The sequence below is a fragment of the Carya illinoinensis genome, chromosome 12 (genome assembly GCF_018687715.1).
Source record: "Carya illinoinensis cultivar Pawnee chromosome 12, C.illinoinensisPawnee_v1, whole genome shotgun sequence".
NCBI classification, from domain to species: Eukaryota; Viridiplantae; Streptophyta; class Magnoliopsida; order Fagales; family Juglandaceae; genus Carya; species Carya illinoinensis.
This window is the reverse complement of record NC_056763.1, coordinates 25,266,460-25,293,456: the sequence shown is the minus strand read 5'-3', so window position 1 is coordinate 25,293,456 and position 26,997 is coordinate 25,266,460. Positions and strand designations below refer to the sequence as shown.

At 36.5% G+C, this 26,997-nt stretch overlaps 4 protein-coding genes across 5 annotated transcripts; all 4 read left to right on the top strand.

Moving 5' to 3' along the window:
- The first annotated feature begins 1,174 nt into the window (after positions 1 to 1,174).
- On the top strand, positions 1,175 to 3,300 carry LOC122288817 (aluminum-activated malate transporter 10-like). Its single transcript, XM_043095604.1, has 6 exons — positions 1,175 to 1,517; positions 1,647 to 1,787; positions 1,875 to 2,147; positions 2,237 to 2,358; positions 2,454 to 2,597; positions 2,742 to 3,300. Exons 1-6 carry the CDS (start codon positions 1,175 to 1,177, stop codon positions 3,180 to 3,182), a joined length of 1,464 nt encoding a protein of 487 aa, XP_042951538.1. The 3' UTR covers positions 3,183 to 3,300.
- Positions 3,301 to 4,599: 1,299 nt separating this feature from the next.
- Positions 4,600 to 8,752, top strand: LOC122289471 (plant UBX domain-containing protein 10-like). Its single transcript, XM_043096478.1, has 4 exons — positions 4,600 to 5,592; positions 7,397 to 7,567; positions 7,741 to 7,944; positions 8,236 to 8,752. Exons 1-4 carry the CDS (start codon positions 4,609 to 4,611, stop codon positions 8,464 to 8,466), a joined length of 1,590 nt encoding a protein of 529 aa, XP_042952412.1. The 5' UTR covers positions 4,600 to 4,608; the 3' UTR covers positions 8,467 to 8,752.
- Positions 8,753 to 11,919: 3,167 nt separating this feature from the next.
- Positions 11,920 to 15,626, top strand: LOC122289470 (probable serine/threonine-protein kinase WNK10). Of its 2 annotated transcripts, XM_043096476.1 has the most exons (7): positions 11,920 to 12,463; positions 13,033 to 13,070; positions 13,201 to 13,428; positions 13,559 to 13,779; positions 13,867 to 14,024; positions 14,111 to 14,516; positions 14,593 to 15,626. In XM_043096476.1, the coding sequence occupies exons 1-7, from the start codon at positions 12,383 to 12,385 to the stop codon at positions 15,306 to 15,308; spliced, it is 1,848 nt and encodes a 615-aa protein (XP_042952410.1). In that variant the 5' UTR covers positions 11,920 to 12,382; the 3' UTR covers positions 15,309 to 15,626. The 2 variants fall into 2 exon arrangements, with proteins under 2 accessions (XP_042952410.1, XP_042952411.1); XM_043096477.1 differs by lacking the exon at positions 13,033 to 13,070.
- A 2,620-nt stretch (positions 15,627 to 18,246) lies between these two features.
- On the top strand, positions 18,247 to 22,696 carry LOC122289940 (N6-adenosine-methyltransferase MT-A70-like). Its single transcript, XM_043097378.1, is given in 8 exon segments — positions 18,247 to 19,506; positions 19,720 to 19,818; positions 20,374 to 20,457; positions 20,562 to 20,884; positions 21,036 to 21,252; positions 21,378 to 21,457; positions 22,055 to 22,196; positions 22,199 to 22,696. Coding segments are annotated over 8 exon segments (2,109 nt in total). The 5' UTR covers positions 18,247 to 18,423; the 3' UTR covers positions 22,280 to 22,696.
- The last annotated feature ends 4,301 nt before the right edge of the window (positions 22,697 to 26,997 follow it).

The window sequence follows — 26,997 nt, the reverse complement described above, 5'->3', positions numbered from 1 at the left end:
ATTCGTGGCCATGCTTGTCTCACAATCAGAATCTTCACGAAGAGAGTGAAGGAGAAGGAAAAGTGGATGAGGCGAGAGAGGTCATAGTCGGCAATATGGGCGTTTGTCTTCTCATCGAGTTGTATGTTGAACTGGGTGTGTAGATGGAGTAAATCGTCCAACTGGGTATGCAGATGCAATATGCAGCTAGCGTTTCGTCTATTGAGAGAGAGGAGACGGAGATGGGAGACGATCGAGACGGCTATGGTTTTTTCAGTCCCTTATATACACAAACCCGGTTAACCGGGTTTTGAATATGGAATCCGGGCATTAGACCCGGGGTCTAGACCGGATAAATCCGGTTTTCATAATCCAAGTTTCGGCCAAGATGAACAATCCTACCCATAATTTTATTATTAATAATCCTTTCTTGCAGTGGAGGAATACCATGGCTACAGTTAGGGTACCTTGAAACAGCCAACAGCCAAAGCTCGGCCACTTGAAAAAAAAGGATGATTAGATAACAAATGAACAGAATGCTTTGTGATCATCTGAGTCATAATTCGTTGATGCTTACTTTTGCATAATATTTTTGGACGTATTTGTCAGGTGCTCATCCAAAGTTATGTTTTAGGTCATCCAGGTGTTTCCATGACCAACATTCCTGTGGAATTTCTGTATAGTTATTATTGAAGTATATGCAATTTTACCTAATGAAATATTGCAATCGCTAGAATGTCCTTGAGAGGTGTAACAAGTGTAAGAGGTCAAACTGTTTAATTCGGGCAGGAAAGAGAGATAGTTGCAGTCTGCCTGTGTTAGTAAGACAAATGCGTATGCGAGCACACACAGGGAGACAGACTTCTATCCTTACCTACCCAGAAAATATAAAAAATTATCTTTTAGTGTGCATATATATATATATATAAGAAATTAAAAAAACAAAGCATCTTCGTGTCATTGGAAATAGTTTAATTTTCTTCAAAGTAGTATGAAATGTGTTAGTGCACCTTTTGTGTATATATATACTTCAATAGTCATCCAGCTTCATCATCCTAAACCTAATCGATCGTTCCATTAATTGCATGGCATTAGGGTCTTTGGCTACACCTTTTATCACTATCCCTGCAGGGCTTCTGTGTCCTCAACATATCTTGGAAGGCAATACATTTATCTCTTGGCTAACACATAAGCGATGGCTTCTGAGAAGGAAGTAACTAATAATGGAGTGGAGTGGAGGATAAAGATGGCCGATGGCGCATCAGAGATTTTGGTTCCGGAAGCAAAGCCTGCCAGCAATGTCTTTCTTGGTCTACAGCTGTTTATTGCAGGGTTGGCCTTGAAAGTGTGGAAGTTTTTGCAGAAAGCCTGGGATTTAGGTGTAGATGATCCCAGAAAAGTGATTCATTGTCTAAAAGTAGGAATGGCCCTCACTGTTGTCTCAATTTTTTACTATATGAGGCCTTTGTACGAAGAAGTTGGAGGGAATGCCATGTGGGCAATCATGACAGTTGTGGTTGTATTTGAAAACACTGTGGGTAAGTAGAATTTTCCCAATTCAGCTCCTCTTGATTATGCCACAGCCTAAAAGATACTTAAGTTGTTGCGTGCTTCAAATCCAAGTACAAAAGCACTTTGAGTTTGACTTCTGCCTTACTGAATTGCAGGTGCAACACTAAGCAAAAGTTTGAACAGAGTGTGCGGAACATGTCTTGCTGGATTTCTTGCAATTGGTGTTCATTGGATTGCTAGTCAATCGGGAGAAAGATTTGAACCTGTAATTATTGGAAGCTCAGTTTTCCTACTAGGTCTGCAAACTTCTTCATAACTAGTTTATTCTTAACTTGTTGTGTCTAAGGTAAGTGAAGTGATCCTAGTAATTCTATTCTGTGCAGCTTCTGCAGCGACCTTCACAAGATTCATTCCTTCTGTGAAAATCCGGTTTGATTATGGTGCCATGATATTCATCCTTACCTTTAGCCTGGTTTCGGTATCAGGTTATCGGGTGGATAAATTGTTTGATTTGGCACATCAAAGATTATCCACCATTATTATTGGCACCGCACTCTGCATTGTCGTGACCATGCTTGTTTGCCCCATTTGGGCTGGTCAAGAGCTCTATGCTTTGATAACTCGCAACATGGACAAGCTTGCAGATTCCTTAGATGGTGAGTAGGTTATTGAATACATATTTCATTGTTATAGTTATGCCACTTCTTGTTGAGAATCTAACATTTTTCCAACAATATATATTCAGGTTGTGTAGCAGAATACTTCCAAGATGGTGACGGCAGCCTTGTTGATAGTGGCAAAGAACGTCAGAAGAAACTGCGAGGCTACAAATGTGTATTGAGTTCTAAGGCAACAGAAGAAACTATGGTATGTGGCAGGACTGAGCAATTCATTCCTTAAAACTTCGTTGCATGATTTTTCACTGAAATTAGGAATGATCGACATTGGTTGTATATATATAGGCCAATTTTGCTAGATGGGAGCCAGCCCATGGCCGCTTCAACTTTCAGCACCCATGGAAACAATACATCAAAATTGGGGCATCCATGCGTAACTGTGCTTATTGCATAGAAGCTCTCAATGGCTGCATCAGTTCAGAAAATCAGGTAACTCAAGCTCCTAGAATCTTACTACGCCACATGGCGAGAGTTCTTGTTAGAATAGAATTGAAATTATTAAATTTACGTATTTCCATCATTTTAATCTTACTAGAGCAGAGGTCTTGAGTTCTAACCACTTTATATCAACAGGCACCTGAGTATATAAAGAAGCATATCAGCAACAGTTCTTTGAAAGTTAGCTCCAACTCTTCAAGTGTCATAAAAGAGCTAGCAGTGACAATCAAGACCATGAAGAAATCATCTGACATCCACAACTTGGTTAAAGAAATGAACAGTGCAGTTCAAGAGCTCCAAGCTGATTTAAATTCCTTTCCCAAGTTATTCACTTCCCCATCAAACTCAGAGTCTCAAATTCCTGAAAACAAGAAAATAGAGCCTGCAGCATCCAGAACAATGGTTACACTTCCTCCTCTCATGGAAATTATTCCACTAGTAACTTCAGCTTCTTTACTTACTGAAATTTCCTCAAGGATCAATGGCATTGTGGATGCTGTTGAAGAGCTGGCAGACTCGGCTAATTTTGTGCCTGCAAGCATCACTGACAAGTGCCAAAAAAATGGAGTTGAGTGACCATTTTTCACCCAGATAAACAAAAAGATAAAGGAAGGCATTTCAACTGATCTGAATTCCATATAATTTACTTTTTCTTTTCTTGCAACTGATTTTAAGAAGGAAAGAAAGGGAAAATGAGACCCCAAAGCAAAAAGGGGAAGGGAGGGAAAGAGGTGTGGTGTGGTGTGGTGTGTGTGTGGTGTTGGGGGGGGGTGGCGCTCTGTGTAACTGAATATCAGATACGAACATGTTCTGTAAAACTGTAGAGAATATGAAAAGGAATATTTGTGAGATGAAAAGTAAGCTTACATCTGTATAACCAGATATCAGTGTGCAGCAGTACTGCCTGGTGACGCCGCCGCCACCCACCAGCAATCCAGCATTTGTTTTCTATTATATATGCAAAGCATTTACGAAGCAAACAGCTTTACCTACTTTGGCTAATATTCAAATGCCAGGCATGCTATTAACGTCCAAGACGCATTTAAAAATAATATAAAAAAGGCTACCATCAACTTCTCCAGTTATGAACTCAATTCATGCACTATTGTTTCTCATTTCAATGCAATCTCTCCAAAACCAATTGATCTGGAGCTGATGATGCAGCTCATATTACTACTAAGAGGTGTCCAGTTTTCCTTCTTTTTTTCCTTTCTTTTTTATTTCTGTGTAAATCCCGAGCTGCACTTTGAATCAATATCATAAACATCGCCAAATATTCCCCACCTTTCACCAAACAAAGAACACAGAAATAACGCTATAACATTGAAGGGTAATGCTACAAACTATACTGATCTTATGATTAATCTTATTTTTATCTCACTACGTAAAATGTGGTATGTTTATTACCATTACATCTTAATCATATTTTTAAAAGAAAAATCAAAAGACCAATAGACTATGCCATCTTATCACAGTGAGATAGTTGTAAGACGAGAGCCTACTCGAGGAAATGAGATAAAAAATAAAAAATAAAAAAAAAGAATGTTTAGAAATTAGGAGGAAGCTGAAGCTTGCTCAGATGAAATAAAATTAATTTTTTAATAATAAATCTTACTCTTTTTTAAAGTGATTGCATGATATTTACACACTTTATAATTATATGTTGCATTATTCATCTTAATTCTTATATATATATATATTTTTAAAAATTATTATTATTATTTTTAACCACGATTATTTAAAAAATTAGAAATAGGCGTTATTTAAATAGTTAATGGAAAAAGATGAATTAAAATATGAGATGTCATTAGTTAATTTGAAAATGACAAAATTAGTCTTTGTACAAGCGTAGGAGAATGGAGATCATACACATTGGTTGGCAAATCCTCTCCTTTAAGTGGCAATTACGTTATTTTGAGAAACAATGACGGTTATTTTCGGTATTGCGACCCCGAAAACTATATGATCCGCTCCGTCCGTGTACGTAAAGCCTCATTGATCCATGCGCCGTAGGAAAATTCCAGTCCCATCGGTTTTGTCTCTGAGAGAGAGATACTTGTCTCCATATTTATCCGATTGGCAACAATTTTCGTCAACGATTTTTAGGGGACAAAACCCTAGCCTTTCAACTTCAGTCTGTTGCGGTGATTTTCGTCCAGATATGGTTGATGTAGCCGACAAATTGACGTATTTCCGAGCAATCACGGGCCTTGAAGATCCCGATTTGTGCACTGAGATCCTCGCCGCCCATGGCTGGGACCTCGAGCTCGCGATCTCCTCCTTCACCGGCACGAACGTCGCATCTACGGATAATTCCACTAGAGAAACCACAACCGCCTCCGTAGACGGGGGCGGCAGTGGCACGCTGTCTTCCGATTTAGAGCCGCACGGAGGAGTCTCAGAACGTTCGGAACCGTCTGCGAATGGGGTCCCCGGTCCCGGTTTGGCGTGGAAGCTTGTTACGTTGCCGATTTCTGTAATTTCCGGCAGTCTAGGCTTGATTTCCAGTGCGATTGGGCTCGGATTTTGGGCCGCGGGTGGTGTGCTCTCGTACTCGATGGGAATGATCGGCCTGGGTTCTGGTTCGGTCCGGGCAGGAGAGGCTTCGGCCCGGTTGGTTCCAATTTCGGCCGCGGCGTCGGAGGCTACGAACTTTGTGTTGGCGTTCGAGAGGGCTTACGGGTCCAGGGGGCCGAATTTCGTGAGCGAGGGGTTCATGGACGCGTTGCAGAGGTCGAGGAACGAGTTCAAGCTCATGTTCGTGTACTTGCACTCACCGGATCATCCGGACACGCCTTTGTTCTGCGAGCGGACTCTGTGCTCAGAGTTACTGGCGGACTTCGTCAACGAGAACTTCGTGCCGTGGGGAGGGAGTATTAGGGCTAGCGAGGGGTTCAAGATGTGTAACAGTTTAAAGGCTTCGCGGTTTCCATTCTGTGCCGTGGTTATGGCGGCTACGAATCAGAGGATTGCGCTGCTCCAGCAGGTACTGCTGTGTCATGCATATTTCTCTTCTGGGTTTGAGGTTTTGAAGTTCAAATGGAATTTTTTGGTATCTGAATGTAGCGAATTTTCTTAGAAGTAATTACTCTTTGTTACTCTTCTTACTTTAATTATTAGACGCGTAGGCCATATATAGAAATTGAAATTGAGGACCCCACTGAATCTAATGGCTGCATTAGCCTGCATACAGTCTATATGTCTAAATGTATAAGGATAGCTTGGACTTTCAAATTCAGCATAGAATTATTTGGCCTACTCTATATCATTAATAAAACTCTTGTTTACTGATAAAACAAAAAATCTAGAATTGTTTGGATGATAACAAACAATTGTACTGAAAAAGAGTTCCCCCGGAGTGAAGAATAAAGCCTTTTTGTATGGTTGATGGTTGATCCAAATTGATAAATTTTCATGCCATCGAATAGGACACCTGAAATAAGGTTTCACCTAAGCTAGGGAGGCAGGGTTTTAATTAAGGGAAAGGGTTACCTGCTCAACAGACCCATGGGAATAAAGTATATTTGTTGTTAGAAAATATAATTATGTTATAGTTCTAGCAACCACTTTCTATTTGTTAAAGGGTTTTATTTTTTTACGTGTATCCGATGTCTAGTTCAAATCACTGCTGTTACCTATTTAACCATGCATGCCAGTCGTGATCAATTCTGGATTGTCAAATGCAATTTGAAAATACACAAAGAAGACATCTGGTTGACTTTGTCAGATTAGAAGAGCATGATATTGCAGTGATAAGGTGGAGAATTGATAGATGATGGGGGTGCATATGGTTTCATATGGTTTGAAAGGGGAAAAAGGAAAGAGAAAAAAAAATCAGGGAAAAATATCGGATAATTTTTAATCACCGTTCTAGTCAATTGAGCAAAAGCAATGTCTCCTTGCATGAATACATTATCATAGATTACAGGGTCTGCCTTTTGGAGTGAAATTAGTTCTGTTTTTGTATGGTATCTGGTGGAAGGGTATGAAGAGTTCAGTGACATGGTAGAGAGAATATTCTGCAAAAGTTAGAAACTTAACACAAATGAAGAGCTCTTCTCCGGCTGTTGACATACTTTATATTTTTCTTCATATATAGGAAATCTGATGGAGAAGTATGGCTGGTCTTTTCTGGCCTTGATGGTCCATTATTTCCTAATAAATGGATGTATGACAGTTGAACATATATAAAACGACAGTTGAACATATATAAAACTGTCTTTCACATTATCCATAGCTGGAAGCCAAACCTTTCTTATCTATTTTAAGGGGCCAATATATAATGGCAAATAAAAGCACGATTTTATGGTTGCATTAAATTTAATTGTTATTTGTTTTGGGTTGTCTTAGCCAACCATGCTGCCTTAAACTCCATGTTCATTAATATAATTACACTTACTGATAAAAAATAAAAATAAAAATAAAAATAAAAAAAGAATACATTATACTATGTTTAATTATTTCGTGTTGCACATATTATAATTTACTTGAAGGTGGTTATGAACGATTAACTGTGAATATGGACACCCAAATTAATAGATTTAGTCCGGAACAGACGGTTTTTCTGTGAATATCAACATCTTTTCAAGATTTGGCATATATTCAGAAATGATCTTCTGTTACATAATTGGTTGGATGACTGGGCTTTTCTGGTATCATCAAACTCTATATTTGATATCGGCCTTCACATCATGTTCCTTTCATTACACTCTCATTTCCCTTCACTGCCTCTGAAGAGGGCAATTTTTTTTTGCCTATTGTGGACTTATCGTTATATGTTTATCATGAAGGTTGAGGGACCAAAATCACCTGAAGAAATGCTCGTGATGTTACAGAAAGTGCTTGAAGAAAGTGCCCCTGTTCTTGTTACAGCAAGGCTTGATGCAGAAGAAAGAAGAAACAACACGAGATTAAGGGAGGAGCAAGATGCTGCTTACAGAGCAGCACTTGAAGCTGATCAAGTATGCAACATTTTTAACTTGAGTTTTTTCTTGTCTTCTTGGGTTGTTTGCTGTGAGCCAGATGGCATGCTCATGCTCCCTTCCCTGTCTCCACAATGGCAAAGAGTTGGGTTTTGGGGAGAACTAGGTCCCTTTTTTGTTTTTAAATGTGCTTTATTGCTATTCTATGATAGGCTAGGGAGCGCCAGAGGAGGGAAGAGCAAGAACGTATTGAAAGAGAAGCTGCTGAAGCTGAGAGGAAACGTAAGGAGGAAGAAGAGGCTCGTGAAAGAGCGGCACGTGAAGCTGCAGAGAAAGAAGCTGCATTAGTGAAAATGCGGCAGGAGAAAGCTTTGTCACTTGGTGCTGAACCTGAAAAGGGACCTAATGTTACGCAGGTAAATTCCTGGAGCTTGAACTAAAACTATCTTATGTATCATGATTTTCTTGTACCGTTATATGGTTATTAACTTCATTTTGCAAATTTAAACAACTTTTCATTATGTAGCCTCTTTGCTACAGTTTTTTTCCCTGTTTTGAATTGGTATTATGGAGGCATTATGATCAAAGTTCTGTGCATTTGCACTTTGTATGTCATTATTTAATCACCTTTTGTAGGTAGTTTGGACATAAAAACTAGAATCTTTATCGAACCTGAAGTACCTTTGTGCTTTATGTATCTTGGCCAGGTTTTAGTACGGTTTCCTACTGGAGAACGCAAGGAGAGGAGGTTTCATAGTGATGCAACAATTCAATCTCTTTATGACTATGTTGATTCCTTGGGCTGTTTAGAAGTTGATAATTATAGTCTTGTCTCTAACTTTCCCCGGGTTATTTACGGACCAGAGAAACTGTCTTTGACATTGAAAGAAGCAGGATTGCATCCTCAGGCCGGCCTTTTTGTGGAGCTGAACTCATAGAGGAACTACTTCTTCAGAAGTAATATATTTATCAGTACCGCGAGATGAGGCCTGCAAGTAGAAATGATTGTTGTAATTTTCTTTCCTATTTCAACTCGATTAGCAACGCTGCAATCAGATAGATAGGTTGCCATGTCTCGACGTGGATATTTGTTTTTCCTCGATGCTGAATCTCTGATGCAGATGGCCCTAAGTGTGAAAATGCGTTTGAAATATTAAGACGTTGATTTTGCACATATAACAATCAAATTTAAAAATCAAATAAACTTAGAGATGATTATTGACCTTTGTTTGAGTGGGTTGAAAGTAGCAATCTCCTGGTGTTTCCAGTCGACTGGCTTTTGGTTGGTAACTTGGGCAAGGATGTAGGATTCATACTTCAATGGTGATTGACGGCAGCTGTGCTCTGCATCATGTCGAACAACAATGCATAAGCACCCATTTTCAAATTGGAAAAATATAGTTTCAAGTATAATTGTGTACTAATCTGTACATTAATGTAATGTGATTGATTAAAAAGTAGATTTTATTAAAAACAGTATTAATTTAAATTTTAAGTATGAATAAATCAATATTAGTACACAGATTAGTGCGCGACTGTGTTTGTATGTAGTAAAATTTTTTCAAATTTCTCCATATTCTTTCTTTAGGGCAGGCTTTTGAAAACTTATTTGGGTGCTGCTTTTTATTTGGTTATATAGATGAGATAAGATAAAAGATGAAAATTAAATAAAATATTATTAAAATATTATTTTTTTTAATATTATTTTTATTTTAAAATTTAAAAAAATTTAAATTTATTATTATATTTTGTATGAAAATTTATAAAATTGTAATGATTATATAATAAGAGATGAAATGACTTGTAACCACACTAGGCGTAAAGCATCTAAGCGATTATGGACTACTTGGTTCTAATGGCAGTATAAATCCAGTTTGGATGCAAAAAACTTTAACTTATTTTATTTAATGATTATAATTTTTTTAAATTTTTACATTAAATATAATAAATAATTTAATTTTTTAAAAATTTAAAATAATAATTATATTAAAAAATAATATTTTTTTTAACTTTTAATTTTTATTCTAACTCATCTTATCTCATTTCAATTTATTATTTAAATATTTCCGAAAAATGGGTAAAATGAGGTAGGTGAAAGCTTTGTTGTCGTTTTAAAGGGGTAAAGGTAATGCTTATCCATTATGATATGGTTAGAATGGCATGGGCATAGGGAACAAAGTCTGAATTCATAAAACACTTCAACTTATATTATCTTATTATTAAAAATAAAAATTATTTTTTAATAATATTTTATTTAACTTTTAATTATTATTTTATCTCAATTTAATTTATTATTTAAATCATTTCTGCTAGAGGTGATGGTGCGTTTTGTCTTCTCTTTGACAAAAGGGGCCTAAGATGTGATCAAAGGTTAAATGCTTACGTGGAATTCGTTTACTCCGAATCATCCATTCAAAGAATCACATATTGAGTTGGTCTTGGAGGGGAAGAAGATGCTTAAAATATGGGTGGTTATGTTTTGACCGTGAGTAAGTGGGGTTGATAAGGTGAGAGGCGTGGTTATTGGTGGAGGGGAGGGGAGAGGGATGCAACCATAGGAAGGGAGTAGGTGGTTGGATAACGATTGCCAAAGGTATGTTTGGATAGTAAAATTGTTTAATTTTATTATTATAATATTTTTAAATTTTTATATAAAATATAATAAAAAATTTAATTTTTTTAAATTTTAAATTAATAATAATATTTAAAAAATAATATTATAATATTTTATTTAATTTTTATTTTATATTATCTTATTTTATTATCTAAATCTCACCTTAGTTGAGAATGGGGAGCCATTGCTTACAGTACCAATAAATATTTTGGAGATGCTTGGCAAACATATCATTTTCAAGATTTTTGATAATATCATCCACACGTATTATTAAAATATTAAATATTTTTAATTAATTATTATTTAGTAATTATTTAAATATAAAAATTAATATTTTTACAGACTTGAAAATAATAATAATAATAATAATAATAATAAAATATTATATTTTAATAATTTTTAATCAATTTTTTTATTCAAATTTGGAGATAAATCTTGTTGAACTATAAATTATTTTAAAGAATTAAAAAAAGATAAAGATAAAGATGTTTTCCTTTTAAAGGGGGAATTCATCCTGGAGGCGAATCTTCGTACTGTTTCACATGGTTCTCACCGTCAACCCCGCTCCACGCTCTCAATGCTCGAGTGAAATCAACACCACTCCAATTCCACCGCCTAGCTAATTTTTTGGTAAATTATTTATATTGTATTATCTTAATTTACGACAAATATTCACAACTTTTTATTCTGAATTTAACTGTATACTATTAAGGGGTTTCTATAAAATTCTAGAAATATATTTAAAAACAATAAATACATAATTAATAAAAGATTTTTTTTCTGCAATTCATTAGGGAAGTCTTAGGCCTTATTTGGTTGTTAGATTCAATTGAAATAAATTTAATTCAGTCTAATTTTAAGTTGAGTCTAACATCTAAATACCTAACTCTCAAATTATTAAATTCATCTCAATTTAAAACTCATTTACATGTAGACTCTACAACTATTTCTAACTCAATAGCTCTTATACGTAAGATTCACAATCTTTTTTAACTTTTTATAAATATCTTTAAAATCATCTTAACATTTAAATATATTTAAATTCATATTAGATAAGTTTCATAAAACTCATTCCACCCTCTTAATTCATTATTATTTATAAAAAATTCAATCAATCTCAACTCAATTTAACATCTAAATAAAATCTTAATTGAGAAGATTTTCATAAATATTTTTTTAAATGTATTTTCCCTCATATTTGTTGGAAGAAGTTTTTATTATTATTACACAGCGAAAAATGAGAAAGACGTGAAAGTTTGTTAAGGAATATTTTTTTACAGGTACAACAAAAGTTTGTTAAGGAATATGCTATCAAATTGACATTTGGTCATGCTTATCGTGTTGTCGAGGCACACGTCAATAAATTAATTTATTTTTGCCGTTTGTCAACCTTTGAAAATTTTAAGAATATTCTCGTCGTGGATAATAAAATGTACGTAACATTATTGATTTAAGAGGTAAATTAATATTAAAAAATTGTAAAATATAGTAAAAAAATTAAATATTAATGAAGTAAAGCAATATTATTTTTTAAAAAAGGAAGTAAAGTAAGAAATAAAAATATTATTTTATGAAAAGTAAATTTAAAATATTATATTAAATTATGTTAATTTATAAATTTATTTTTAAGTAATTTTTTTATAAATAAATATTTCTCAATATTTAAAATATCATATCTCTATAATTTTTACGTCATGAATAAATATTTTGTTTTTTGTATTCAGGTCATTCCCACGCGCTTCGGTCATTACGACTGAACAAACATGCTAAGAAGTCCGTTGATGATTATGATTAGGAGTGTGAGCTCGAGGCTCCTTCCTTTTCGCTCTTTCCCTCAAGTTCCTAGACTGCGCGGTGCATCCGATTCCCACCATACCTATTACCCACATCTTTATGTCTCGACTCTCGCTGAGGTTTGATTGGCGTTGTTTGTTGCAGCAAAACATGCAGATAATAGAGATATGGACGAATCTGGGACTTGTATAAGGACGTCTGCAACTATCGCCAACCCACCTTGGGCCATGGAATCGAAGCTGTCGTCGCCATGTTTCGTCGGGTGCCGATTCCGTTTCCTAAAATCGGCATTCGATTCGTATTTGGTCGCCTGTGAAGCATTCTCGGAAGAGCCTCTCCTTCTTCTTCGTTTCAGAACCAAACTGTCTTCATAGCGTTTCACCGGTTTTCCTCTCGATTTTCCTTCCTTTTTTGTTCTCGTTGCAATTGGCCGTCGTTTTTTGGCAATGGATTTTGTTGCGGGTCCGAAATGTGAGGTTCGGGCTGGAGAAGTTGTGGAGAAAGATCCCACCGGACGATATGTACGGGTATGGATACTTTTAGGTTTTAAATTCAGCGTGTGTTTGTTTGGCGAGAAAATTAAAAGTCAAAGAAAAGTAATTTAATTATTATGGATTTTCTGATTTACGTTGTTTCAATTGTTGGTAGATAAGATTTTCCCTTATTATCTCACTAACTGAGCATTGCATTATGTTTCTAGTCATTGTTTTTTCGTTTGAAGATTCAGCCGAATTTGATTCGAGATTCATTAATTTGTATTTCAATCTTTTTATGTCAATTTTTTTCAATTCTTTGGTATATCAAATTGGTATTAATTGCCGGTAGTCTTTATCAAATAAACCTGAATAGATTGAATAAACTTAATTCTGGAAATCCAATTCATTTTGAAAATTCCACTTATCTCTTACCATTAATTATCATGTATCTTAAATAAGTAAGACGAAAATTTGAATGTCCAGCAAGAATATTGTTATTATTTATAACCGTATGGTATCAGACATTTTCAACATCATGCTTACTTGGTTGTTGAGGCAAATTGTTTATTTTGTTGGATTTAGTGAAATAGTCTTTATTTCTTTTGCGTTTATTCTTTCAGTATGATGAAGTCTTGGGGAGAGGAGCAGTTAAGAATGTGTATGGTTCTTTTACCTATCTTATTTAATTCTCTTATTTGTGGTTTTATTAGTTAGTTTGAAGGTTTTAAAATTAGAAAAATTTGTCTTGGTTTAAACTTCCCCTGTTTTGGCTCCCTTGTTAAATATAGATACAAGGCATTTGATGAAGTTGATGGAATAGAAGTTGCTTGGAACCAAGTGACCATTGATGATGTATTGCAGTCACCAGAACAGCTGGAGAGGTTATATTCCGAGGTTCATCTGCTGAAATCTTTGAAGCACAAAAACATCATCAAGTTCTATAATTCATGGGTAGATGATAAGAACAAGACCATCAACCTTATAACAGAGTTGTTCAGTTCTGGGAGTTTAAGACTGTAAGTTCTGTGGACCGTTTGCCATTTTGTTTTTGTCATTTTTTGTTGGATATAATTTTCCATTTCTTTTTTTCATTTTTTGTTGGATATAATGCTCATTTATCGCTTTCATGGTTTTATTGTGTTTTAGATATCGCAAGAAGCATAAGCATGTTGATATAAAAGCCATCAAGAATTGGGCAAGGCAGATTCTTCAAGGTTTAAGCTATCTCCATGGCCACAATCCTCCAATTATCCACAGAGACCTGAAATGCGACAATATATTTGTTAATGGAAACAATGGTGAAGTTAAAATTGGAGATCTTGGGTTAGCAACCGTCATGCAGCAGCCTACTGCCCGAAGTGTAATTGGTATTAACATCCCTTTCTCTATACGTGTTATGACTTTGACTAAACCATGTTAATTGAGGCGTGTCATCTTTTTTCTTTTTTGCACAGGCACTCCTGAATTCATGGCTCCAGAGCTTTACGAGGAGGAATACAATAATCTTGTTGATGTATATTCTTTTGGCATGTGCATGCTAGAGATGGTTACCTGTGAATACCCATATAGTGAGTGCAATAATCCAGCTCAAATATATAGGAAGGTTACCTCCGTAAGTTGGCGAACACCTGCAGTATATATGATTAATGTCCTTTTTTAAAATGGCCGTTATAATCTTTCTTGTATTCTTCCCTGTAGGGAATAAAGCCTGCTTCTCTCAGTAAAGTGAATGATCCCCAAGTTAAGCAGTTCATTGAGAAGTGTCTGGTTCCAGCATCTATTAGATTGCCAGCAATGGAGCTGTTGAAAGATCCATTCCTTGCAACTGGAAGCTCGAAGGATCTCATTTGTGATTCGCTGCAATTAACCAGTAATTTGGCCGTATTAGTGAGCCCACCACACCCAGAATCTCATGCCATGGACATAATAGACTCAAACTGCAAGAAGCTTTCTGTTGGCTGTAGTATGAATATATTCAATGGAACTTCTGACTGTTCAACTCCAGAATTTCAGAGGTTTACTGAGAATAATGACTTTAGGCTAAGAGGGGAGAAACTTGATGAGAATACAGCTTCATTAATTCTGCGCATTGCAGATCCACATGGTAAGCAAATGTGCTGTGGAATAACATTCTTCCGTTCCCTAACATGGCTAACCATATATTGCTTTGGTTTTAATAGGTCAGGTGAGAAACATCCATTTTGCATTTTATCTTGATTCTGATACTGCAATTGCAATAGCTGAGGAGATGGTTGAACAACTTGATCTGTCAAAAGATGATGTGGCTGTCATTTCTGAGTTAATTGACAACTTGATTACCAAGCTTGTACCCCGATGGAAATCTTCATTTGAGAACTGCTCATCTGAAGCACATGGTTCATTTGGCTTTTCTCATGTACTTCAAACTGGTGGAAATTCAGGGACAGCAGAGGATCCTGCCGAGGCACTTGTTGAGCACCATGTTCTCCCAATATTGGCTGACGTGGAATATGAAGACAATCAAGAATCTACTGTTTCGGATATATCGGTTGAGTATGGTGTCTCAATGGCCTTGGATGCCTGTAATGACAGTGCTTTAGAGTCCAAATACTTCAGTCTTGATGAATGCTATAAAGGTTTGAATGGGTATGGGTTCAATTCGGAGTACGGGGTTTATGGTGAGAAAAGCTATGAAGTTAACGTGGGGGAATCTGGCATGTTGAAAACCTTCGGCTTGTCAAGCATATGTTCTCTATCTCTGGCAGACAAGGATCAGGACAGTGAGCTAAAGCTGGAGCTGGCTACAATTGACACGCAGTATCACCAACGTTTAATTGAGCTGCTGAGGATGAGAGAGGAAGCAATAGAGAATGCCAAAAGGAGGTGGATGGCAAAGAAGGAAATCTCCGTAAATTGATTTACTAGTTTTTCTTGCTTCGATTCTTTTTCCTCAGTCTTAATAATTGCCTTTATATATATATATATTGGGAGATTTTGGGAGGGATTGAACCCAAACCTCTCTTATGAAGGTTGGGTCTCATGCCATCTAAACCAAGGCTCTTGGCTGTTAATTGCCTTATTGTTACTTCGGGGCAATATCTGCAGATTCTTTTTTTGTTTTAGTATCGATCAATTTGGTATCTGTTTATGTCCGTGGAGCTGATAGAAAAGTCTGTTCTAGTGATTCGGTGAACATCCTTGATGATTTTAATTTATTCCCTCTTCGATTATTTAACATCCTCGGTCATTATAAAAATGGTAATGTTATATACAGTTATGGAGTGTGTAATTTCTATATACTCTATTTAAAAAAAGTGGATAAATATAAAATTTACATAAAAAAATATAACTTGTTTGGAAGGGTGCACGACAAATGCTAATGCCGTTTGCAGCATAGTATATAACTCTGTTTGCACCATTCTTGATATTATGGTTCCCTTACTATCATGATTTCTCGCAGCATAAACACAAAAAACAAAAGCTTGAGTGATTGAACGGCATCATCCATTGATGACGTTCAATACCTGGACGACGATTGGTCTACGACTCTACAATGGGGCAGACGCAGAAATATGAAGAAGTTACCAAACATCAAACCCTCTGGAATAAAACACCAACTGAAAAGGCTACCACTTTCCTTTCTTCTCCCTGATTATGTTATTTTGAAAAATTCTATTTATTATTTTTTTGTAATGCTACGGTAAAGAGAAAATCATGCAGTTTAGGAATATGTATTTTAAGATGCAAAAAATTATATAATTTGATTTGTAAAATTTAAATTTTAAAAATTATTTTTTAAATTAAATTATGTTAAGTAGATATTGTATGGTGTAAAAGCCTTTACATATAATTATTCGAAATTACATGTAAATGATGTTATTTAATATTGCAATAAAATTAATGAGATCATGTCAAACTTTCTAGGGTAATTATAAGAAGGATTTAAAAAAAAAAAATCAAATTTAACATTCGTTATAATATCTGAATATAACTTAAAAATTATAGGGTTTTTTTTTTTTTTTTTACTTTTCTTTTCTAATTTATGATATTTCATTAACGTTTGGTTGCAAGACTCATATGGGATCAACTTAATTTTTAATTCAATTTTAAGTTGAATCTAACATCTAAATATCAAACTCTCAAATTACTAAAAGTATTAGTAGTGGGCTCAACAAAACTAAAATTTGGCCAAAATTTAGCTAAGGTATGCAATAAATCATTGTAATGGTCTCAACAAATGAACAGTAATTATAGCCTAAGGTTATTTAGCTAGCCAAAACTTGAGCTGGATAAATGTTATTTTTCAGATTAAAATATTTCATCTCCCACTACCTCTGCTCTCCCGAGCGAGAAGAAAAAAAAAAAAATTATGGGTTTGGGTTTCTAGATGTGCTTAAAAATTACAAAAGAAATAAATGTTTCATTGAGGCTACCAGGACCCATGTAGAGCTAAGTTGCCTCATTTCATTGCTTTTATTCCAATTATTGTATATATTATAAAAAAAATCTAACAACTGAAAAATCAACCTGAACCACTTGCCCAAATGTAAATAATGTGCAACTCTACCTTTCGTTAAATTAATTTCTTAGTAGTGCTTCAGAAACTAAATAAAAAAGAATAAATAATTTTGGTTGATAATGTTCAATAGAATTAAAACAATGAAAAGTTTAAAATTAATATTTTAATATAATAGTTATAGATTTATTGAGTTTATTATTTATTGAGTTCATGTTGTGAAAAGTAGCTAGTTAAAATTTGTAAAAGTGAATTTTTTAATCAAATTTTGGCCAAATTTTGTTAAGGCCACTACTAGTAGGGGTGACAATATGTTATACGACCCGTTAATCAAATACGAATACGACACGATAATAGCAAGTTAGAATTTAATCTTAACGGATTCGGGTCAAAACGGATTGACCCGTTATGACACATTAAGAAAGTTAAAATTACAATTATACCCTTCTACCCCAAAAGTAAAATTGTTAGAATTTTAATTTTGATATTTTTTTGTTTAAATTGTAATTTTGGACTTATAATTAGTTTTATAGTTTTTATAGATATAGTGATTTTAATATTTATAGAAAATTATATTTAATTTAATCAGGTCAAACAGTTTAATTTCAGACGTATTCAATCCATTTACATAAACAGTTTGAAAAGAGTCGTATTGTGTTGTGTCAACCTATTAGTAATATTCACTAATGGGTCAAAACGGGTTAACATGACACATTATGTTAATAGGTCATATTAGAATTTGAGATTTTGATACGATAAATTTAACGAGTCGGATTAGAATTGACCTATATAATATGATATACATGTTTTGACATGATACGAACACGATCCGTTAATACGATTTGACACCTCTAACTACTAGTACTCTAAACTCTTTTCAATTCAAAACTTTATTATACGTAAAATTTATAATATTTTTTAACTCAATATATTTTTATACATGAGACTTACAAACTTTTTAAATTTTTTATAAATAATACTAAACTTATTTTAATATTTAAATTCATTTAAACTTATTTTAAATAACTCCGCATACTCATTTTACTTATTTAACTCACTGTTATCTAAAAACCTCGCACAGCTCTGGTTAAAACCTAAAAGCAGCCTAAATTTTTTATAATTAAAATCCAAATAATCAATCCGAAATCTAGAGCAAAACGAAGAAGGAAAAGTTTGGTTGTAAATATATTTGTGTATTAATATGTTTATTAATTTATTAAAATTGATAAAAAAAATAAATTTTATTATAAATAATATTAATTTAAATTTTAAATATGAAAAAATTAATATTAATATATAGGTTAGTAAAACTCAAGGAATAAAACCTTCGCTACAGCTGCATTGTCCCTTGAAAAGAGTCATAAACCCACAGCCCTTAAAACCTCTCTTCAGCCGTAGAGGAAATTGAAAGAAATAGAAGAAAGAAAGGATCCGAAGAACAACGAAAGAGACTTCCTTGTTTGTTGGGTTAATCTGCAGAATTTTCTGTAGCAGTCATAGTGACAGAGAGAAAACGATGGAATCCCGATTGGACGGTAATGAAGACACCATAGCCAGAATCAAAGACATCCATCAACAACTCCGAGCTCGCATGGAGTCACAGCACCAGACCCAGCTGGACCTTCTGGCTTCTCTTCAATCCCTAGTCCCTAACATCGTGTCCTCCGTGGATCTCTCTCTCAAGGTCGTCTCTTCCTTCAACCACCGCCCCTTCACTCCCACCCCCACACCCACGCTCCCAAACCCCAACCCTAGCCTAGTCAAACCCACCAACAAACCAACGTTCCCAGCCATAACCCAGAACCCAGCTCCGGTTCCGGCACGCCAGCCAGAGAGCGAACCCAGTGGTGTTGACGAGAGCGGGAGTCCCCTCTCGGTGGTGCGGTCGATGGTGGCCGTGTGTTTGTTGGGTCGGGTCCCCTTCGCGCCAATCGATTCTTCGACTGTGTTGAGGAAGCTGGAGAACGACCAAACGGCGACGCCTGGCGAAAGGGCGGCGTTGAGAGAGTTGGGTGGGGAGTCCGGAGCGATACTGGCGGTGGAGATGGCGTTGAGGTCGATCGCTGAGGATAATGGTGGGGTTGAGTTGGAGGCCTTTGAAGTGAGTGGGAAATCCAGGGTCATGGTCTTGGGGATTGACCGAACTCGGCTTCTGAGGGAATTGCCCGAGAGTAAGCACTCGATTTTGGGTAGCGACGGTAATGTGAATCAGTATCAGAGTCAACAGCAGCCATTGCTAGATGTGAATGGTGGGGTTGGACTGTTTGGAATGGGAGGAGGTGGACCTGCTCAGAGGCCAATGCCGGATATGTGGATGGGACCCGGCGAGCCACTTATGCCGGGATTGCCACCCCTGGGTCCGAGGGGTGCGAGGGGAGTTATGGGAATGGCTGGAATGGGCAGAGGGGTAGGTGTTCATCCCATGCATAGGCCAATTGGTGTGATGCAAAAGCTTAGGACTGAAGAAGATGATATGAAGGATCTCGAAGCATTGTTGAAAAAGAAATCTTTTATGGAGATGCAGAAATCAAAGACTGGTGAGGAGCTTCTGGACCTCATTCACCGACCTACTGCAAGGGAAACTGCTGTCGCCGAAAAGGTTTTTTCAAACTTTTGAAAAGCCTCTTATACGATTGTTTACGTTTTGATATATACTGCTATCTGGAAGGTCATATTTGTTTTCGTCCGTTAAAAATCCTTGTTTACTTGTATCTGCAGGCATTAGTTGCATCTCAGGAAACTGATACTTTTGCTGGTGCAATAATGTCTACCCTATTTACTTTTTCCTCTTCTTTTTTTTTTTTTTTTTCAGTTCAAAACTATAGGTGGGCCGAACCTGAAGGAATACTGTTCTTCCCTTACAAAAGAGGATTGCCGGCGTCAATCTGGTTCCTTTATGGCATGCGAGAAGGTTAGTAGAGTTGTTTCTATTTTAAAGAAAATAGAATACAGTGTAACCAAAGAGGATTATCAGCTTCAAATTTTATTCTGGATAGAGTTGATTCAATCCGAAAAGAAAAGAAAATTTCTTGATAAAGTTATTACTCAAATCAATATCAAAAAACCTCAATCATCTGGTCTTTTGAAGTGCTGGAGCTCACACTAAGCATGTCACTAGTCAATACAGTACAAGTCATTGGATTTCATCGGACAGTTGGGAATTCACTCGTCACCTAAGTACATTCTTGACACTAGGGTGTCAACTAGATATCTTAGGTGGTTGAAAACATCTGACTGTTTTCCTTTCTAGTTTATCATTTTTCACATTTTCACTGCGTGCTGTCTACATTGTCTGCTTCGGCTCTCAGAAATTCTTCATGGAACCTTTTTGACTAGTTTCACATTTTGGTTCTTTTGGTGGTACCAATAATTTGTTCAATCCATATGATATGGCCAGACATAACCTTGATCTTAATACTTATGAATACTTAAACTTGTTTTGTATTGAAATTTCTTCTCTTTCCAGGTTCATTTTCGGCGAATTATTGCTCCACATACTGACATTGATTTAGGAGATTGTTCTTTTCTAGATACTTGCCGGCACATGAAGGTGAGTTTTTCTCACATGAAACAACATTGTGATTGGGGTTCTTAGTACACTCTATTTCTTTTTAACTTCTTTGTCATTTACATGGAGTTATATATCTTTGCCAGACATGCAAGTATGTCCATTATGAGATAGACCAAATGCCAGACATGCTTCCTCCTCCCAAACCACTAAAGCGTGCTGAATATTGTTCAGAAGTAGAACTTGGTGAACCGCAATGGATTAACTGTGATATCCGCTCATTTAGAATGGACATTTTAGGGCAATTTGGAGTTATAATGGCAGATCCACCATGGGACATTCATATGGAGTTGCCTTATGGGACGATGGCTGATGACGAAATGCGCAATCTCAATGTTCCTGCATTGCAGACTGATGGTCTAATTTTTCTATGGGTCACTGGTCGTGCAATGGAGCTTGGACGTGAATGGTATGGTCTCACTTTTGGCCATCTGCCTACCGTAATGTTCATTGCCCCCTTGAATGGATGGTTATTGGTATTTGGCTGAGAAGCTTAAAACGTGCTGCATATGATTATTCCTTTGTCTTATCTCACAAGCTTATCTATATCCTTTTTTCAGTTTAGAACTTTGGGGGTACAAGCGTGTTGAGGAGATCATTTGGGTGAAGACCAATCAACTTCAACGAATAATCAGAACTGGGCGGACAGGCCATTGGCTCAATCACAGTAAGGAGCATTGTCTTGTTGGAATAAAAGGCAATCCAGAAGTAAACAGGAACATTGATACTGATGTCATCGTTGCTGAGGTTCGAGAGACAAGCCGTAAGCCGGATGAGGTGAGTAGAAGATTATCTTTATATTTTTTTTTAGTGTGCTCTCCCTTGTACCTTTAATAGTAGACTTAAATTAACCATAGTTGATTGAGTTGCAAACTTTAATTAATAAAAATGCATTGCTGCAGATGTACCCTATGCTGGAGAGAATAAGTCCAAGGACAAGAAAGCTTGAATTGTTTGCCCGCATGCACAACACTCATGCAGGGTAGTTTATTTTCCTTGACTCATAGTTGTGCTGATTATAATTTTCTTTGCATCATTCTTGTTTATCACCACCTTAAAGATTTTTGTCAATAAATTATTATTATTATTATTATTATTTTTTTTTATGTCGGGGAACCTCTCCAAGGCAGGGCCCTTCGGATCCACTCTTGTAGAGTAAACTTCGGTCTTGTGCACCGAACCCTCGGAAGTTTCCCTACATAGAACTGGTTAAATCGTTGGCTTTTCACCAGGGAGTGTGGCTCCAAAAGATTGTTTGCACCCATGATGTGTTGAACCTTGGAACTTGAGGGGAGTGATATCCCAAGACCAAGGCCTTTACCGCTTGGGCCCTTGTGGTTTTTTGTCAATAAATTGATGAGATGGAGGTGCTAGAGGGCTTTTTGTGATGGATCTATCATGCCCTTAAGGCTAGATAATCTTGAATAAATTAGAGTTGCCTGGCCGGGGATCCAGGGTTATCTTGGTTTCCTATTTGTGATAGAGAAATATGCTATACAGTTTTTGGCATATTTGGTATATGGGGTTTATTTTGCTCCATGTTTGGTTTCCTGATTACTCCTGAAATGTCATGTACCAGGTGGATGTCGCTCGGTAATCAATTGAATGGAGTAAGATTAGTTGACGAAGGTCTGCGAGCAAGGTTCAAGGCTGCTTACCCAGATGTGGAGGTGCAACCCAGTTCCCCTCCTAGAGCATCTGCCATGGAAGTAGACTCCGGTCTGGAGCTCAAATGAGGAGTCCCTTTCCAGCAAATGCATCTAAGTCCTCAGCCATGCAGTTTACAGAGTCTGCAGCTCAATAACCACTACATGCCACTTCTGTAGAGAAGCCAATGACCGTAGCTGGTGACATGGTCAGGTGAGTAACAGCCAGTAACTTTCCGCATGCGTGTATGGCTAGCTCTAAGAGATTTTTAGGAATGCACCCTTGTCCACCTGATAATTTAAATTGTTACGTGCTCTGGGTATACAATCCTTAGCAATTTTTTTCTTGTTGTGATCCTTAGCATTTTTGTTTAAGTGTTTGTTCCTATTTATTGTTCTAGAAGAACGTATAACAAAATCCTCCCTCCATCAGATATTTTTGTTAGGGCAAACTAAATATTATTATTATTATTATTTTTTGATATGTAAGCTACATGTAAATTAAATGATAGAACATGTAAAACTAACATTTGATCTGAGGAAAGTATCTCATAGCCGTTGATTTCTTGTTGCAATGTTTTGTTCCTTTTCCTTTTCCTTTTCCTTTTCCTAAGTAGGATAGATGGGGGTATCGTCGGAGTTTTTATGAAAGAAAATGCTCATCTCCAATAGGCAGCCCAGTTTTACTGAGATTCCTTGAGACGATCTAGTAGTAGTAAAACTAGTTGCCTTGGACGGTTTTCATAAAGCCTTTGGAAATTTGTTTTCCAAACAGTTTCATCAAGTCGATCTGGGTGATGCCGACTTTAGTACTTGTGGGAATTAAGATGCTTTTAAATAGCCTCTCAAAAGTATCAAGTCCAGCAATCTATAAATGTATTCTGTTTTGACGTTAGGAACAAGCGACTTGGTACCTTTACAAATCAATTCATGCGCTATATTTGTTCTTAACAATATTAATTCTATTTGCAAGCTTGTGTAAAGGACATATTTCCCATACTACTAATGTGGCATAATTTGTGATTTGTAAGAAAATTTAAACTTTTAAAAGTTACAAATTAAATTGTGCCGCGTAAATAATGTGAATTGTGTGTTCTTTCCATTGACGTGCAAGTAAAATGATTAGATAAGAAAATACATGCCCTATAGTCCTTTTTCGTTCCATTTTGACACAGTCCAAGGAGAACCATTTTCTTGCTTCCTCCCTTTCAAGGGATAAATATCCTTTGTCTCTTCAAAATGCTGGGAATTTTATATTTTTCACTCGTATGAGGGGCTATTAGAGATGGCTTCTCTACTTGGGTGTGACCATTATGGCATCCTACAGCAAACTGTAAGCACTCCCTTAAGTCGGATTTGAACTATAGTTTAGACATCATCCCTACTAGAGAATTCAACGAGTCTTTAAGTGGCTAATACTAATAGTTTAAATTGAATCTATAATAGGATTCATGCCAAACCACCCCTAGTGTAGTACATACATGCACACAACACAAGATATTGTACCATGAACCAACTAGCACATAGTATAGGAAAACATCTTTCTACATTTTTTTTTTTGCCCCCGGGGGGGGGGGGGGGGGGGGGGGGGGGGGGGGGGGGGGGGGGGGGGGGGGGGGGGGGGGGGGGGGGGAATTATGTACAAACGATTAAACAATTAAATGTCGTATCATCGCAGTTCATGTGTAAACTTGAATTATTTCTAGGGGTGACAAATCGTGTTATGGGTCAAACTTTTAAACCCCAACACAACTCATTTTGACATATTAATAATCAATTTGAAATGAATCGTCACGACACGACCCGATCTGTTTTGACCCATTTCAACCTATTTTAACCCATTAATAATTAATTAGAAATAAGTCGATACAGCCCATTTTGATCAAGTTCAACCTGTTAAACAAATATTATAAACCAAACAATAATAAATGAGATCCAAAATTAATATAAAGAAACTGACATAAAATCAGGTTTAATATGAAACGCCTGTAGATATTAGAACATCTTTGAAGATTCAAGAATAAAACTTCTACCATTATTCCTTAAAGAAGCATAAAACTCATTTTTATCATTTGTCAAACAAGCCTCCAACATTTTGGTGAACCATTTCACCATGAGCATCCCAGAACCATCCCCATGATCTGCAAGCTCCATAGCGTTCAAAAACTTCTTCACATGTATCTACTTTGATAGATCAACAAGACCACAAAATGACACAGTGTTCCTCCTTTAGATCTACTTGATAAAAAAGACTAGATCTTCAAATGGAGTTCCGAGATCACAAAAGCATGTAAATGCAAGATTTGTTAGGGAAAGCACAAATCCCTAATTCGGGTAATAGGTTTCGTCGATGTATTTGCTTTGGCACCATTGACAGGAAACAAGCGACACCTCTTCTATGCTTGTAGCTGAGGAGAAAAGATCTAGTGGTGAGCCTCTATGTGAAGGTGGCCAGACTTAAAGCTCCTTGGGTTTCAACTAGATCTGGTTTTGTATGTGGAGGTTTAGATTAGGTTTGGATATTGAGTTGAGACAAGATAAGTTGAGATGAAAATTGAATAAAATATATATATTTTTTGGATAAGTAATATGATATTTCATTGATAAAAAGATAAGCATAACCCAAGTACACTAAAGGTATACAAAAGCACACACTTTTTTAAGAACTAGAAACTGTTACAAAGAAATCATGAAAGCTAAGCCCATTTAAACCCAACGCAATAGCCCACAAAAACGAAGTCTTCCAAAAAAAACTCATAAACTCTTTCAAGGAATGTTCATGATCCTAAAATAGTCTTTCATTACGTTCACTCCAAATACACCAAAGAATACAAATAGGGACCATTTTCCAAACAGTTGCAATCTGTAGTGTCCCAGTGATACCTCTCCAGCATGCCAGAAGATCAACCATCCGGCCTGGCATAACCCATACTATTCCCATCCTGCTGAAAAAATAGTTCCATATGTCTCTAGCAAACTCATAGTGTAAGAGTAGATGATCCGCCGTGTCCCCACTCTTTTAACACAAACAACACCAGTCCATTATAACAAGGCCCCATCTTCTCAAAATATCATTAGTTAGTATCTTGTCTAAGGCTACTGTCCAAACAAAAAAGGCGGCCTTTGTAGGTGCTTTAGTCCTCCAAATGTTCTTCCAAGGGAAAGAATGTCCTTGTTTCCCAATAATAGAGTCATAAAATGAGCGTACCTTGAATTTTCCTTTCCTAGAGGGTTTCCAAATCATCACATCTTCAGTTGTGGCAGCAACATGAATGTTATACAACAAGTTAAAAAAATCCACCAACATATTCACTTCATAGTCATGTACATCCTGATTAAGGCTGATATTCCACTCTTGTGAACCTTGTATAGTTACCCCGCAAATTAGCCACCATTGCGTCTGGATCCTTGCAATACTGAAAATAGCGGGATAAGCATCCAGCAACGCTGTGTCACCCACCCAATTATCCTTCCAAAAGCGAATCCTTCTTCCATCCCCCAGGCTCAATCGAGTATTATTTGCAAAAGAATCTCATCCTTTTTATATGAACTTCCACAACCCCACTCCATAGGACCCCCTTCCCTCTTTTGAACACCAACCCCCTATTTCACAACCATATTTCAAGTCTATCACCCATTTCCATAGAGCTCCCCTCTCATTGTTATATCGCCATAGCCATTTACCTAGTAAAGACCTATTAAGAATTCTCACATTCCCGGCCCTCAGTCTGCCGTCTCTCATGGAATTGCACACCTTATCCCAGCCCACTAAATGAAACTTAAACTCTTCTCCTATTCCACTCCATAAAAAGTCACGTTGAAGTTTTTCCATTCTACATGCAATGCTAGCAGGGAGAGGGAACATAGACAAATAGTAGGTGGGAAGATTTGAAAGAGTGCTCTTAATAAGAGTGAGTCGCCCCCCTTTGGATAAGTATAACATTTTCCAACTGGCCAACCTACGTTCAAATTTTTCCAAAACCCCATCCCAAATGGAATTAGCTTTGAAAGAAGCCCCGTTGACACACAATGCCTTATCTACTTCCTCCATCTTTCCCCAAACCCACATCTACTCAACATGTATGTCAGAAAATTCCAGTTAATGTGATCGTATGCCTTCTCCATATCTAGTTTACAAAGAATACCTGGAATTCCGAATCTGATTCTGCTGTCCAAACATTCATTAGCAATGAGAACCGAATCTAGTATTTGTTCCCCCTTATAAAGGCATTTTGCAATTTAGAGATAATATTTTCCATTACCGTGCTCATTCTATTTGCCAGCACCTTCAACAATAACTTATAAACACTGCCTACAAGACTGATCGATCTGAAATCTTGTACCTCTATTGTACCAGCCTTTTTAGGGACTAAGGCGATAAAGGTAGCATTTAGGCTTTTTTCAAATTTGTCATGAGTGAAAAATTCATGAAAAACCAGTATAGCATCTTCTCTCACCACCTCCCAACAAGTTTGAAAAAAAGTCATATTGAAACCATCCGGGTCTAGAACTTTATCTTTATTCATTTTCCTAAGAACGTTATGTACTTTTTCCTATTCAAAAGGTCTCTCCAACCACACCATACTAACTTGGTCAATACTCTCAAAAGTTAAACCAACACCTTAGGTCTCCATGCAAGAGGTTCGGACAATAAGTTTTCAAAATGGCCAGCTACATATTCCTTCATTTCTGCTTGATTTGACGAAGCAATACCATCAATATTCAGAGACTCAATGGTATTGAACCTTCTATGTGCATTAGCTTTGCAGTGGAAAAACTTAGTACATTTATCCCCCTCCCAAAGCCATAAAGCCCTTGACTTTTGCCTCCATGAAATCTCCTCCATTAAGGTCAATCTTTCGAATTCAGTTATTAC